This window comes from Suncus etruscus, chromosome 3 (genome assembly GCF_024139225.1).
Source record: "Suncus etruscus isolate mSunEtr1 chromosome 3, mSunEtr1.pri.cur, whole genome shotgun sequence".
Lineage (NCBI taxonomy): Eukaryota > Metazoa > Chordata > Mammalia > Eulipotyphla > Soricidae > Suncus > Suncus etruscus.
Genome location: NC_064850.1, coordinates 103,344,634 through 103,357,827, shown reverse-complemented (window position 1 = coordinate 103,357,827; position 13,194 = coordinate 103,344,634). Strand labels below are relative to the sequence as shown.

The 13,194-nt window shown below is 37.4% G+C and overlaps 1 protein-coding gene across 4 annotated transcripts in view; it reads left to right on the top strand.

Moving 5' to 3' along the window:
* Positions 1–13,194, top strand: part of RAPGEF2 (Rap guanine nucleotide exchange factor 2) — a 273,060-nt gene that overhangs the window by 235,039 nt on the left and 24,827 nt on the right. For all 4 annotated transcript variants that reach the window (XM_049770221.1, XM_049770223.1, XM_049770222.1 and 1 more), the window contains 6 exons: positions 7,938–8,090; positions 8,185–8,349; positions 10,078–10,185; positions 10,275–10,478; positions 10,648–10,756; positions 11,503–11,749. In XM_049770221.1, the coding sequence (XP_049626178.1) occupies positions 7,938–8,090; positions 8,185–8,349; positions 10,078–10,185; positions 10,275–10,478; positions 10,648–10,756; positions 11,503–11,749 (986 nt within the window). The remainder of the gene's footprint in view (positions 1–7,937; positions 8,091–8,184; positions 8,350–10,077; positions 10,186–10,274; positions 10,479–10,647; positions 10,757–11,502; positions 11,750–13,194) is intronic.

Below are 13,194 nucleotides of genomic sequence, written 5' to 3'. Positions count from 1 at the left end.
GCCTGTCTTGTACCAGAATTTAGAATTTAGAGGAAAGGCTTTTAGTTTTTCTCCATTGAGGATAATATTTGCCATTGGCTTGTGGTAGATGGCTTTAACTATATTGAGAAAGGTTCCTTCTATTCCCATCTTGCTGAGAGTTTTTATCAAGAATGCTTATCAAATGCTTTCTCTGCGTCTATTGATATGATCTTGTGGTTTTTATTTTTCTTGTTGTTGATGTTGTGTATGATGTTGATAGATTTACGGATGTTAAACAATCCTTGCATTCCTGGGATAAAACCTACTTGGTTGTAGTGTATGATCTTCTTGATGATGCATTGGATCCTATTTGCCAGGATTTTGTTGAAGATTTTTGCATCTGCATTCATCAGGTATATTGGTCTGTAATTTTCTTTTTTGGCTGGTTTTGATATTAAGGTGATGTTGGCTTCATAAAAGCTGTTTGGGAGTGTTCCCGTTTTTTCAATTTTATGGAAGAGCCTGGTTAGGATTGTAGCTCCTCTTGAAAGGTTTGAAAGAATTCATTAGTAAATCCACCTGGACCTGGGCTTTTTCTTTTTTGGCAGATGTTTGATTACAGTTTCAATTTCCTCAATAGTGATGGGGGTTTTTAGATATGCTACATCCTCCTTACTTAACTATGGAAGGTTATAAGTGTCCAAGAATTTATCCTTTTCTTCTAGGTTCTCATGTTTAGTAGCATAAAGTTTCTCAAAGTAGTCTCTGATTACCCTTTGGATCTCTGCAATATCTGTCGTGATCTCCCCTTTTCATTTCTAATACAGGTTATCAGGTTTCTCTCTCTCTCTCTCTCTCTCTCTCTTTGTGAGTTTTGCCAATGGTCTATCAATCCTGTTTATTTTTTCTTTTTTTTTTTTTTCTTTTTGATTGAGAAAAACTTTTACTGGGACCACAAAGAAAGATTTTGGGTTATGCCTGGAGCTTGGTTTTATGTCAGGATGCTTCATGGGTAGGGTCTCTCTGGTTTTTTTTTTGTTGTTGTTGTTGTTTTTTGTTTGTTTGTTTCGTTTTTTTACATTTTTTTAATTTTATTTTAATTATGACAACAAAGATGCAAAGAAAGAGGACAGGGTAAAGTTACAGTGGAAGCCCAATCACCCATAAACAGAGTTCTCGGTAGTCCCATCGATGATATCCCAGCCTTGAACTTTCAGCCAAAGAACATTAAGAAAAACAAAACTGAACCCATGTACAATACAATTACTTTGTCCCTCAAATCCCCAGTTGTAGTACATACTAATTCTTAGCAGCACACAATATAATCTAAAGACTTTAGACTTATGTAACTCCTTAAACATTGAGGGCAAAGTACATTTCTCTAGTTCCATGCACATGCTTACTAGTTTAAGTTAACCTCAAAAGTTTTAGTGGGTTGTTTTTCTTAAGGATTGGAGTCAAGGGAACATAGTAAAAAACGGTATTAAAGTGGCATTTGTTTGCATAGGCCCACCAAAACATAAGGGACATGGAAAGACAAATTATGGTCTAAATACAAGGAGACCCTACCCCTGAAGTTTCCTGGCACAGGACTGACTCTAGGCTCCAGGCAAACTAGTTTGTCCAATTCAAGTCATCGTCTGTAGTGGCAATACACCTCCATTCCTCACATAGTCTCTGTTGTTGGTATCATGCTTCTGTATTAAAGATCCTGGAGTCTGCATATCCCATATTGCAGTCAGGATGGTGCAGAGCATCCTCTCGTTTCCCCTCACACTTAAGGGGCACTAGAGAGAACCATGTCCTGTAGAGCAGGTCATTGTTGTTGTCAAGTCTTCTCAGTGTAAACGGAAGTCTCTTTTTAGGAGGTCGATCTCAGACCCTTGGTAGTGTCTTTCCTGGTAGAGGACTGCTTCCAGCTGTTGCTATATAAGACCTTGGATGTTTCGTAGATAGCTTGCCTGGTTCTGGCGTGAATGGAGGATGCCCATTCTTCTGAGGCCTGTGCCAGGTCATTATATCAATGTTCAGGGTGTAAGGTACATTGTACTGAGATTTATTAGATAAGAACTTATCTGTATGTATAGTGTTTTCCCATTTTAATGTGTCTATGCAAACAAGGATCAATGCCATGAAGCGTTATTGGTGCATCTGGAAGTAATAGGAACAAGACCAGCAATTTCCATGACATAATTCAATCATAGGCATCAAACTGAGGGACAGTTCCAACAACAATCCTTACTGAACAGCTTACAAAGAAAAGACAAGATGAAAAGTGGATAGAAACATCATGGTAGAAGAATATATAGAGAGTTATATCAGTTAAAGAAAATACCCATAAAATATACAAAAGATATATGAGTTCAATATGTGTTCAATTTGTGTCCTTCTAAATAGTTCTAGGATTTGTTAGATCTACTGTATGTCTTAGGTCAGAAATTAGAACTGTGTGTTACTGAAGTTAAGAAGGGTAAATCTGGGGTACTGATGGTTGGGAGGAGCATATGTTTGCAAAATGTAGACTGGTATGAAATTGCCAGTGACAGCCTGAGTATAGCTGAGCAGCTATCTGCCATCCACCAGATCAAACTCCACCCCCTCAGCCCCACCCTAGGCCAGCCTCCGGACAGACCTGGCCTGGGAGTGGGGAAAACCCAGGGTGCCCTGTCAACTCCTTCTAGGAACCCACTTGGAGATCCTGAGGAATGGGGGAGAGGGGGGTCGGGTGACCCAGGTCCGGGCCCCCCTACCCTGGGCCGGGCCAATAGGCCGCTGGCACACGCGGAGGCCTGCCAGCTGCCCACCCGTGCTGGCTAAAAATCCGGCTCCAGGAAGGGAGAGAGTCCCTCCCAAGCCCGAAGGATAGGGATTTAAGCCCCACCCTAGGCCAGTCTCCGGACAGACCCGGCCTGGGAGTGGGGAAAACCCAGGGTGCCCCGTCAACTCCTTCTAGGAACCCACCTGGAGATCCTGAGGAATGGGGGAGAGGGGGGCCGGGTGACCCAGGTCCGGGCCCCCCTACCCTGGGCCGGGCCAACAGGCTGCTGGCACATGCGGAGGCCTGCCAGCTGCCCACCCATGCCGGCTAAAAATCCTGCTCCAGGAAGGGAAAGAGACCCTCCCAAGCCCCCCTGTTCATTTTTTCAAAGAACCAACTTCTGCTTTTTTTGATTTTTCAGATTGTTTTTTGGTCTTCCACTTCATTGATTTCTGCTTTCAGTTTTGTTATTTCCTCTGTCTTCCTATTTTTGGTTCCTTTTGTTGGTCATTTTCTAATTTTATGAGCTGCGTCATTAAGTTATTCATGTATGCCCTTCTTCCCTGATGTGTGCTTGTAAAGCTAGAAATTTTCCTCTCAGGACCGCTTTTGCTGTGTCCCATAGATTCTGGCAGTTTGTGTCTTTATTATCATTTGTTTCAAGGAAAGTTTTGATTTCCTCTTTGATTTCATCTCATACTCACTGGTTGTTCAGTAGCAGGCTGTTTAATTTCCAATTGTTAAAGTTTTTCTTCTGTGTGGCTTTGTAGTTCACATCTAATTTCAGAGCCTTGTGGTCAGCAAAGGTAGCCTGCAAGATTTCTATCCTCTTGATTTTATGGAGGTATGTTTTATGTGTCAGCATGTAGTCTATCCTGGAAAATGACCCATGTACATGGAGAAGAATGCGTATCCAGGTTTTTTGGGGTGGAGTGTCCTATATATATCTACTAGTCCTCTTTCTTTCATTACTCTTTTTAGGGCTAGTATGTTTTCGTTGGGTTTCAGTCTGGTTGACTTATCAAGTGTTGACAGGGCCGTGTTGAGGTCTCCCACAATTATTGTGTTATTATTGATGTCTTCTTTCAGATTTGTCAGTAATTATTTTAGATAATTTGCTGGTCTCTCATTGGGTGCATATATGTTAAATAGTCTGATTTCTTTCTGTTGCACATATTCCTTGATTAGTACATAGTGTCCATCTTTGTCCCTTACAACTTTTCTGAGTATAAAGTTGATGTCATCAGATATTAATATGGCCACACTATCTTTTTTGAGGGTTTTGTTTGCTTGGATGATTTTCCTCCAGACTTTGATTTTGAGTCTATGTTTTTTCTGACTATTCATGTGTGTCTTTTGTGGGCAGCAGAAGGTTGGATTCATCTTTTTGACCCATTTTGCCATTCTGTGTCTTTTAATTGGTGAATTTAGTCCATTGACATTGAGGGAGAAGATTGTCATAGGATTTAATGTCATCTTTGTAGATAAGTTTGCTGTGTTTCTTGGTCTCTCTTGTCTTAAAGTAGACCTTTCAGTTTTTCCTTTAACACTGGTTTTTCATCTGTGAAGTTTCTGAGCTGTTGTTTATCCATGAAGCTATGTATCTTTCCTTCAAACCTGAACGTGAGTCCGGCTGGGTGCAGTATACTCGGTGAGGCATTCATTTCATTCAGTCTTGTCACAATATCCCACCACTGCCTTCTGGCCTTGAGAGTTTCTTGTGACGTGTCTGCTCTAAGTCTTAGGGATGCTCCTTTGAATGTAATTTTCCTTTTTGATCTTGATGCTTTCAGTATCTATATCTGTGGGATTTGTCATCGTAAGGAGGATGTGTCTTGGGGTGTTTTTCTTTGGGTCTCTTTTAGCTGGTACTCTTCGGGCATGCAGGATTTGATTGCATGTAGTCTTTAACTCTGGGAGTATCTTTTTGATGATGTCTTTGACAGTTGATTCTTACTGGAGATCTCCGACCTGGGCCTCTGGGACTCCAATGATTCTTAGGTTGTTTCTGTTGAGTTTATCAAAGACTTCTATTTTCATCTGTTCACATTCCTTGAGTACTTTTTCCATTGCCTGATTGTTTGTCTTTAGGTTCTTTTCCAATTTCTTCTTCTGTGTTGATTTTTTAACATCTCATCTTCCAGCACGCCAGTTCTGTCCTCAGCTGGTTTTACCCTGCTGGAGAGGCCATCCACTGAGTTTTTCAATGAGCTACCATGTTTTTCAGATCTGTTATTTTAGTTTGGAGTTTTCTGATATCTGATTTTGTGTTCTGTTCAGATCGACCTATGCTTTCTTTGATTTCTACAAACATCTTCCATATTTCTATTCTAAACTCCTTATCCGAGAGGTTAATCAGATGGTTGAAATTTTTTAGGTCATCCGAGCTATTGTCTTCATTCTCTGTGCATAGTGTTTGCCTGTGAGGTTTCCCCATTGTCACGCTTGTAGTGTGATATTTTTCTGCATGTTGTGGTGGGGTTCATTGGTTAGAAAGAGTGCACAGCCGCGAAGCAGAGTGGCATTGCTCTTCTGGAGCCTCTGGGAGAACTATTTTTCTGGGCCCTTTTCGGCCCACTCCCAAAAGGTTCAGGAGACAGGACAGTGGAAAAAACACGCACAGGCAACACTCACAGTTTCTCACAGTCGGGAACCACTGGGCAGGCGTAAATTTTCCCAGCCTGACGTCACAAACAGGAGACCTGCCTTTCTGCAGAATACTGCAGGTAGCCGGTTTCCATGGTCGGACACACTTGTCAATTGACACACTTGTCAATCCGGCCCTTGGATGAGCCTCTGGGAGAGCTATTTTTCTGGGCCCTTTTTGGGCCACTCCCAAGAAGTTCAGGAGACAGGACAGTGGAAAAACATGCACAGGCAACACTCACAGTTTCTCACGGTCGGAACCACTCTGCCCTTTAAGGTATTTCTTGTGCCCATATCTATCTTGAACATACGGCTTCCTTCCTAGCCTTTTCCCTTCTAGTCTCTTTAAAAATATCTCACAAATCTGGTTAAAAAATAATAATAACATGGACCGCTTATTATGCAGCATTTTTCTAAACACAAAGATTAATTTTAGAACTCACAACAGTTAATTATTGTATAAATTAAAAAACCTGTTGTTTTTTATTACAAAGTATCTTTTTTTTTTTTTTTTTTTTTGGTTTTTGGCCACACATGTTTGATGCTCAGGGGTTACTCCTAGCTATGAGCCCAGAAGCCGCTCCTGGCTTGGGGGGACCATATGGGATGCCGGGGGATCGAACCACAGTCCATCCTACGCTAGCGCTTGCAAGGCAAACACCTTACCTCTAGCGCCACCTTCCCGGCCCCTATTACAAAGTATCTTAAGGAGGGACTCAGCAGGTAGGGAATTTGCCTTATGAACCACCAAGCTGGGTTCTAGCCACAGCCACCCAATGTTGTTCCCTACAATTCATCAGGAGAATCCTAGAGCCAAAGAGTCAGTAATAAATGATGAGCACTGCAAGATATTTACCCCTCCTCCAAACACACAGACAGTGTTCAGTCTCAGGATATTTAAGTCTATTCCATTGATCTGAGGGTCTGTCGCTATTCCATTAGCATGCTATTTTAATGACTATTGCTTTACAGTACAGTTTGAAGTTGGGGAAAGTGATACCTCCCACCTTCACAAGGATTACATTAGCTATTCATGGAGGTTTATTGTTCCATATAAATTTCAGAAAATATGTCATGTATGTCCTTACAGAGATTGTATTGGATCTGTCCAATGCCATGGGACATATTGTCATTGTATTGATGTTAATCCTCCCAATCCATTAGCTAAGAAGATGTGTTTCTATTTCCTTTTTTCCTATTTAATTTTTTGAAGCAGTATTTTGTACTTTTCTTTGTATAGGCCTTTCACCTCTTGAGTTGATTCCAACGAACTTGATTTTCTGAGGCATTGTTGTGAATGGAAGTGGTTTTTAATATCTTTCTTCTCTTTCATTATTTATATATAGAAAAGCCACATATTTTTGCATATTACTTTTGTAGCCTGCCACTTTACTATACAAATCTATTGTTTCTAGAAGCTTTTTTGGTAGAGTCTTTAGGATTTTCTAGATATATTATCATGTCATCTGCAAATAATGAAAGCTTGTTCCAGATCTTAGCGGAAAGGCTTTTGGTTTTTCCCCACTGAGTATAATGTTTACATGGGCTTGTGGTAGAATGCTTTAACTATATTGAGGGAAGTTCCTTTCATTTCCATCTTGTTGAGAGTTTTTATTAAGAATGGGTACTGGATATTGTCATTCTCTCTCTACATCTGTTGATTTGATCATATGATTTTATATGGTATATTATGTTGATTGACTTGCATATGTTAGACCATCCTTGTATTTCTGGGATGACTTCTACTTGGATATGGTGTATGACCTTTTTGATGAATTGTTGGATTCTATTTGGTAGTATTTTGTTGAGGATCTTTGCATCTATGTTCATCAAAGATATTGGCCTGTAATTCTTCTTTTTTGTCATGTCTCAGGACAGTGATTTTTATTTAAGACTATTCTTATCTCACTGTCCTTGGCCCCATTTGTATAATGAATAATTTCTAGGATTCACTATTTATGTCACTCTTAAATTTTTTAAGCCCTAAAATTTTTCATAATTTGAGTCATGGGGATATAACTGATTGGTCTACATGTTTTTGTAAACTTTTAAAAAACAAGAATCTGTTAATTATCAGTATAATGAAAGTCTTATAACATGGCTTATTTTGTGGATATTTTTAAAGACTTTGTAAAATGATTTCTTATTAGCATTATAAGCATATATAACAAATAATAGTTTAATATTAGAAAGTTTATACTTGGGGCCGGAGAGATAGCATGGAGGTAAGGCGTTTGCCTTTCATGCAGGAGGTCATCGGTTCGAATCCCGGCGCCCCATATGGTCCCCTGTGCCTGCCAGGAGCAATTTCTGAGCCTGGAGCCAGGAATAACCCCTGAGCACTGCCAGGTGTGACCCAAAAACCAAAAAAAAAAAAAAAAAAAAAAAGAAAGTTTATACTTTGTAAACTACATTTAAATATTTTACAATGAAAATTTTGATAGGAGGGTTTAGTGAGGTATACAAATATCAGTGTTAAATAATTTTTTGAAATACTGTTATCAAAACCAACTGTCTCTTTTAAAAATTAGCCATTATCATTAGCAGTTAGTAAAAGCATTTCTTTTCCTAGTTTGTCTGCATAGCCCAGCAAGATTACTGCCGTATTCTCAATCAAGTAGAAAAGAATATGCAAAAAGTTGAAGAGGAAGGAGAAATTGTTATGGTGAAAGAACACCGAGAGCTTGATAGAACTGGAACAAGAAAGGGACACATTGTCATTAAGGTAAGACAAACAGCAAATGCTCTTTCTTCTCATGGGCATAGAAGTGTTACAATGATACTAATCAAGGTAATGGTTCACAACTTTTCTGTTCCAGGGCACTTCAGAGAGATTAACAATGCATTTGGTGGAGGAGCATTCAGTGGTGGATCCAACATTTATAGAAGACTTCCTTTTGACCTATAGAACTTTTCTTTCCAGCCCAATGGAAGTGGGCAAAAAGTTATTGGAGTGGTTCAATGACCCGAGCCTCAGGGATAAGGTTAGAAATTATATAATTTGACTTTCAAACATGAGCTGTTAGGATATATATTTAATACTTTCTTTAGTACAAATAGTTATTACTGTTTATATTTAAGTTTAATGTGAATTGATGCAGTTATTATTGTTATGGATGTCTAAATTTAGTCCTAGAGATACTTATTTCCTCCTTACGTAAAAGCAGATTAATTAAATAGCAAGTATTTGACCTTTATATCTGTTGGGAATATCTTAAGTCACAAGCCCCAAGCATCTGGGAATCTTCATTCTGTAGTTTGGTAGATGTATGGTAGATAAAAGCTAGAATTTTAAATAGGTACCAGAACAGAATTTCATCATATAATTGCTGGCTTGTAAGCCACAGTAATGTGATTCTAAACAGAACCTCCCTTTTTGTAACTCTAGGAGAGTTAATCATAGTCTGTACTTGGTTATTTTTCTTGTGATAGTGGATGTACATCAGATAGACTTGGGAGAGATAAGATAGGAGAATCCATAACAGGGACAGATAGTGAAAGGCTTCAAGCTCTTGTGCTGTTCCTACCATTTAGTAGTTTTGTGACTTTAAGATGAATTACTTCGACTCTCCATGCTTTTCATTTATTTTGTACGAGTCTCAATTGAACTCTTCAGGCTAAAAACTTGGTTTTAGTACCCTATGTGCCATCTGATATTTCTGGCTTTATATGTTCCTCCTCAATTATTTCCTTGTCAGTGAATAAGCTACAAGCTTTCAGAGGTGTTGTAAAGAACATTAGAGGTATTTTTGTAGTGTCTAGCTCATAAAAATCTTTTAATGCATAATGGAAGTTTTTTATGTTTCTGAGAGTTTGTAATACTTAATTTCTGGTATATGGACTTTCTAGTTTATAATATGGCTAGTAGAGTTTTAAGTCGACTTTTCGGTATTAAACAGAAAGGTGAGGTGTTAGATAATACCTTAAAGGGAGATGATCTTGGTTTCCAAAATTTGAAAACTGTGCAGTATTGATAATGTTTTAATTAATGTAATTCCTGAGACTGTATGTTAATTGTTATATTATCTACACCTATTTCTTTACTGCTAGATTAGTATACTTAATTTTCTAATTTTAGGAGGTTAATATTTTTTAAAAAAATAAACCTATATAATAGAAGTACTTTTGAAGTTGTACTGATACTCAGTAAAATTTTGAGGATGAAATCAATGAATTTGTCATCGTGGAATTCATAATCTAATGGTCTTAGTTCTGTTAGTAAAAAAAAAACAAGTGTCCCATAACTCTGAGTTTGTGTATGCTATAGCGCTCTGTGCAAAATCAGAAAATTTTACTCATTTTTCCTGAAGAAATTACTAAAGCTAATGTTAGCAAATAATGTGTAATTCCCAATAACTCATAGCTAGCTCCTCCTTTTAGTTTGTTCTCTTCTATATCTAAGCTTTGTATTATTCATTCCTTTTTCTATATTTGTCACTTATCTTTATTTTAAGTTTCTGACTTTTTGTCCTGCATCTGTTTTTGTTTGGTTATAGCTTTGCTTTTTTTTTTTTTTTGCAACCTGTTTCAGTCCATTTTGAAAAGTAAGCATGATGTATTTTAATCAAGTCATTTTCTTATGAATCCCCCTTTTGCTGAGGGATTTTGTTGTCAGCTAATTTTCTTGCTCACTGTTCAGATGTCTTTTTGAAATAAGTTTAATCACAAATATTTAACATTGAAAAGAAAACATCTTGAAAATAATTTTTCAGGTTACACGGGTAGTACTATTGTGGGTGAATAATCACTTCAATGACTTTGAAGGAGATCCTGCAATGACTCGATTTCTAGAAGAATTTGAAAATAATCTGGAAAGAGAGGTAATATTTGTGATATTTTTTAAATTATTTTATGTGTGTTTTGTTCCACCTGTCTTTGAATTGATATCCCATTGTCTAAACTCTTACAGAAAATGGGTGGGCATCTAAGACTGTTGAATATTGCATGTGCAGCAAAAGCAAAAAGAAGATTGATGACACTGACAAAACCATCTCGAGAAGCTCCTTTGCCTTTTATCTTACTTGGAGGCTCAGAGAAGGGATTTGGAATCTTTGTTGACAGTGTAGATTCAGGTAGCAAAGCAACTGAAGCAGGCTTGAAACGAGGGGACCAGGTATGATATTTCTAAGTCTGTGTCTTTTTTATTTTTTCCTTTATACAGTTGGTATACTGAAATGAATTTTATAATTTTATTTATAATTTATAATATTTAATTCTAAGATGGTAGAAGTAAATGGTTAAAAATTCATAAACTGAAATGAATTTTATAATTTTATTCTTAGATATTAGAAGTAAATGGTCAAAACTTTGAAAATATTCAGCTGTCTAAAGCCATGGAAATTCTTAGAAATAACACACACTTATCTATCACTGTGAAAACCAATTTATTTGGTAAGTAATTTGGTGCACTTTTACTTTTCTCAATCTTTTTTGAATGATAGTTCTTAATTAAATGCATAACTAATTAAATGAAAGTTTATTTAATGCTTAAATCTACTGATTTTAGTATTAAAAAGATTCTTTATTGTTTGGTGGCCATATCTATTGTTGTTCAGGGAAAAAGTTGGCTTGGTGCTAAGACCTGTAGCCCTGGAATTGCTTAGAAGACTGCGCAGTGCTGGGGAGCAAATCAGAGGTCCTGCACACCTACTAGCCCTTTGAGCTATCATCTTTGTAGCCTTAAAATTTGGGATTTTTTTTAAATGGATATTTTTACTGAGAAATGTTTTCTTATACTTGTATATTTAAAGAATGTTACTCGGGCCGGGCGGTGGCGCTAAAGGTAAGGTGCCTGCCTTGCCTGCGCTAGCCTTGACGGACCGCGGTTCGATCCCCCAGTGTCCCATATGGTCCCCCAAGCCAGGAGCAACTTCTGAGCGTATAGCCAGGAGTAACCCCTGAGCGTTACCGGGTGTGGCCCAAAAACAAAACAAAACAAAAAAACAAAAAAAAAGAATGTTACTCTATGGTTCTGTATTGGTATCATTCATCCATTGGAGTAATGTTAGTATTTTATAAAATTATAATTTTAATAGCTAAAAGTCTATCCTGAGCACCTACTTGCCCCTTCCATAATTGTCTTTGAGTTGTTCCAGTTTGTAATTGTGGGTGTTTTGTTGTGTTTGTTTTCACTTTAGTATTTAAAGAACTGCTAACAAGATTATCTGAAGAAAAACGAAATGGTGCACCTCACCTTCCTAAAATTGGAGACATCAAAAAGGCCAGTCGCTACTCTATTCCAGATCTTGCTGTAGATGTAGAACAAGTGATAGGACTTGAGAAAGTAAATAAAAAAAGCAAAGCCAACACTGTCGGAGGAAGGAACAAGTTAAAAAAGATTCTTGACAAGACTCGGATCAGTATATTGCCCCAAAAACCATATAAGTAAGTGTTCATTTAAATTTTCCGTGTAGTATTTTGTGTTAAAATTGTATGGACAGGTAATGATAAAGTATTTGTACATGATGTTAAAATGGTTTTTAATCTTCTATATCTGAATTGTCTTAGAAGCAAGATGAAATAACTGTTTTAATCTCATTTTTGCTTTTTGAAAAACTTTTAACTTACTCCTGTTTTCATTTAGGCACCTTGATTTATAGTACCGCTAAATAGTGATGCTCCAGGTAGTCTATGTTCCAACACCACCAGAGTCTCATTCTCCCATCAAATCTCTAGACCTCCCTTTTCTGCCCTCTCCCTTATTCCCTTAGCAAACTCACTTCTGTAGACTATTTTAGGTTCTGTCATTGGCCAGTTTTAACAGTCATTCTGTATTTGCCCCTCTCACTTCACTCAGCTTGATACTGAGTAGTAGTAGTCTATTGTGTGCATTGAATGCTTCTTTATCTACTCATCTGTTCTTGAATACTCTGGTTGTTTCCAAATCTTGACTATTATGACTAGTGTAAATATATATTTTTTCGAATGACTGGCTTTGGTAGTGTTTCCATATGACCCATTTTTACTTCTCATATTCCTTCTTTACTTGTACTTTAAGAAAAACATGGTTTTGCCCCTCTGTGGTTTGGACTTGATTTTGTTACTGTTCATTTATGGATACCTTAAACAGCTTATGCTCTTTTCAACCAAATCATTACTACTATTCATCCTTGCCATTCTCTGTTTTCCAATATTTAACCATTGCCAAGATATCACCAACCAAACACAGATCTCCTTTTCTCCCTTTCAGTGAACTCAATAATCAGAGTCATTGTATTCTTGAATCTCTTGATTTGATATACCAGGAACTCAGACTAGACAAAAGTTGTAGATGGCAGTAACATGTGTTTAACTTTGCTTGTTCACTTAGCATTATATATCATTCAAATTTTTAAGTTGTAGTTCAAGTAAAAAAAAAAATTTTGTATATGATAATGGCTATCACATGACTACAATAGATGTATGTCTGATTGTATTGTAAGAGATAATGGATTGGGTCTATTAGCATTTTAGAAAGTAATCTATTTTTAAAATGATCCTTCTTGATGAAAACCTCTATAAAGTGGGTTAAAAAGAAAAACCTTAAAAGTTATTAACATCTGCCATGTGACCATGAGTTAAATAGGAACCACACACAAGTTTGAAAATTAGTAAAGGGATAGAGGGATAGTATAGTAGGTAGGGCATTTGCCTTGCACATGGCCAACCTGGGCTCAATTTCTGGCATCCCATATTGTCCTCTGAGCATGGCCAGGTGTGGCCTTAAAACGGAAGTAAATAAAAGTCAGTATAACACTGGCAAATATTAATAGAAATGTGACATGTAAGAACTGGGATGTAATCCATCCACTGTGCTTCAGGATATTGGCAAGACACACAGTATGAGGCTA